General features: G+C 35.7%; 1 protein-coding gene across 1 annotated transcript; it reads left to right on the top strand.

The window, feature by feature from the left end:
• The first annotated feature begins 221 nt into the window (after nucleotides 1–221).
• On the top strand, nucleotides 222–647 carry LOC142628510 (eukaryotic peptide chain release factor subunit 1-2-like). Its single transcript, XM_075802592.1, has one exon. It carries the CDS (start codon nucleotides 222–224, stop codon nucleotides 645–647), a length of 426 nt encoding a protein of 141 aa, XP_075658707.1.
• The last annotated feature ends 214 nt before the right edge of the window (nucleotides 648–861 follow it).

Here is an 861-nt window from a genome sequence, read left to right as displayed (position 1 = left end):
CCAATTTACCAATTAATACATAGCCTTTGTGAGTTACATCACCTGTGTCAGTGCATGTGTGACCCTTTTTTTTTTTGGTATCTTATCTTTCACTTTTTTCTTTATTGTAGATTTTTGGAGTCCTAGCATTTTTGCTGGTCTCCTTTTTGTTCTGAAATGTGTAATTTGATTAATGCTGTCTTTGATGGTAATCAACTACTTTTTCTGTATCTACTATCACAATGGCAGATCAGGAAGCTGATAAGAATATTGAGATATGGAAGATCAAGAAATTGATCAAAGCTCTAGAAGCAGCTAGAGGCAATGGCACAAGCATAATTTCTCTAATCATGCCTCCAAGAGATCAAATATCCCGTGTTACCAAGATGTTGGGTGATGAATTTGGTACTGCCTCCAACATTAAAAGTAGGGTGAATCGCCAGTCTGTGCTTGGGGCAATTACATCTGCGCAGCAAAGACCTAAACTTTACAACAAAGTTCCTCCCAATGGGCTTGTGCTCTACACAGGAACAATTGTAACTGATGATGGGAAGGAAAAGAAGGTCACATTTGATTTTGAGCCATTTAGGCCAATGAATGTATCAACTTTGAAGACTATCTTATTGTATAAGAATGCGATGGGATTCAATTTTGGCCTTACAAAATAGTGATATAACTAGTCACGAATTGTATTTTGTATTACTTTTTGTGAATATATATTAAAAAAATTACCTAACTAAAAGAATACATGGCTTTATGCCTTCTCTTTTGTTTTTATTTATTAATTTGGTGTTTCTTGGTTGTGCGTGTGTGCATGAGAGAGAGCCTACCTACTTGTACGTTTGCAAGTCATGCTTTTTATGAAGATTTGAAACCAGCAAA

This window comes from Castanea sativa, chromosome 3, assembly GCF_040712315.1.
Source record: "Castanea sativa cultivar Marrone di Chiusa Pesio chromosome 3, ASM4071231v1".
In the NCBI taxonomy this organism is placed as follows: domain Eukaryota; kingdom Viridiplantae; phylum Streptophyta; class Magnoliopsida; order Fagales; family Fagaceae; genus Castanea; species Castanea sativa.
Note: the sequence above shows the minus strand (reverse complement) of the source record. Positions and strands in the feature narration are given on the sequence as shown.

What these genes read in the sequence shown, in the direction of transcription:
- LOC142628510 (XM_075802592.1), top strand. Translation starts at nt 222, where the DNA reads ATGGCAGATCAGGAAGCTGATAAGAATATTGAGATATGGAAGATCAAG.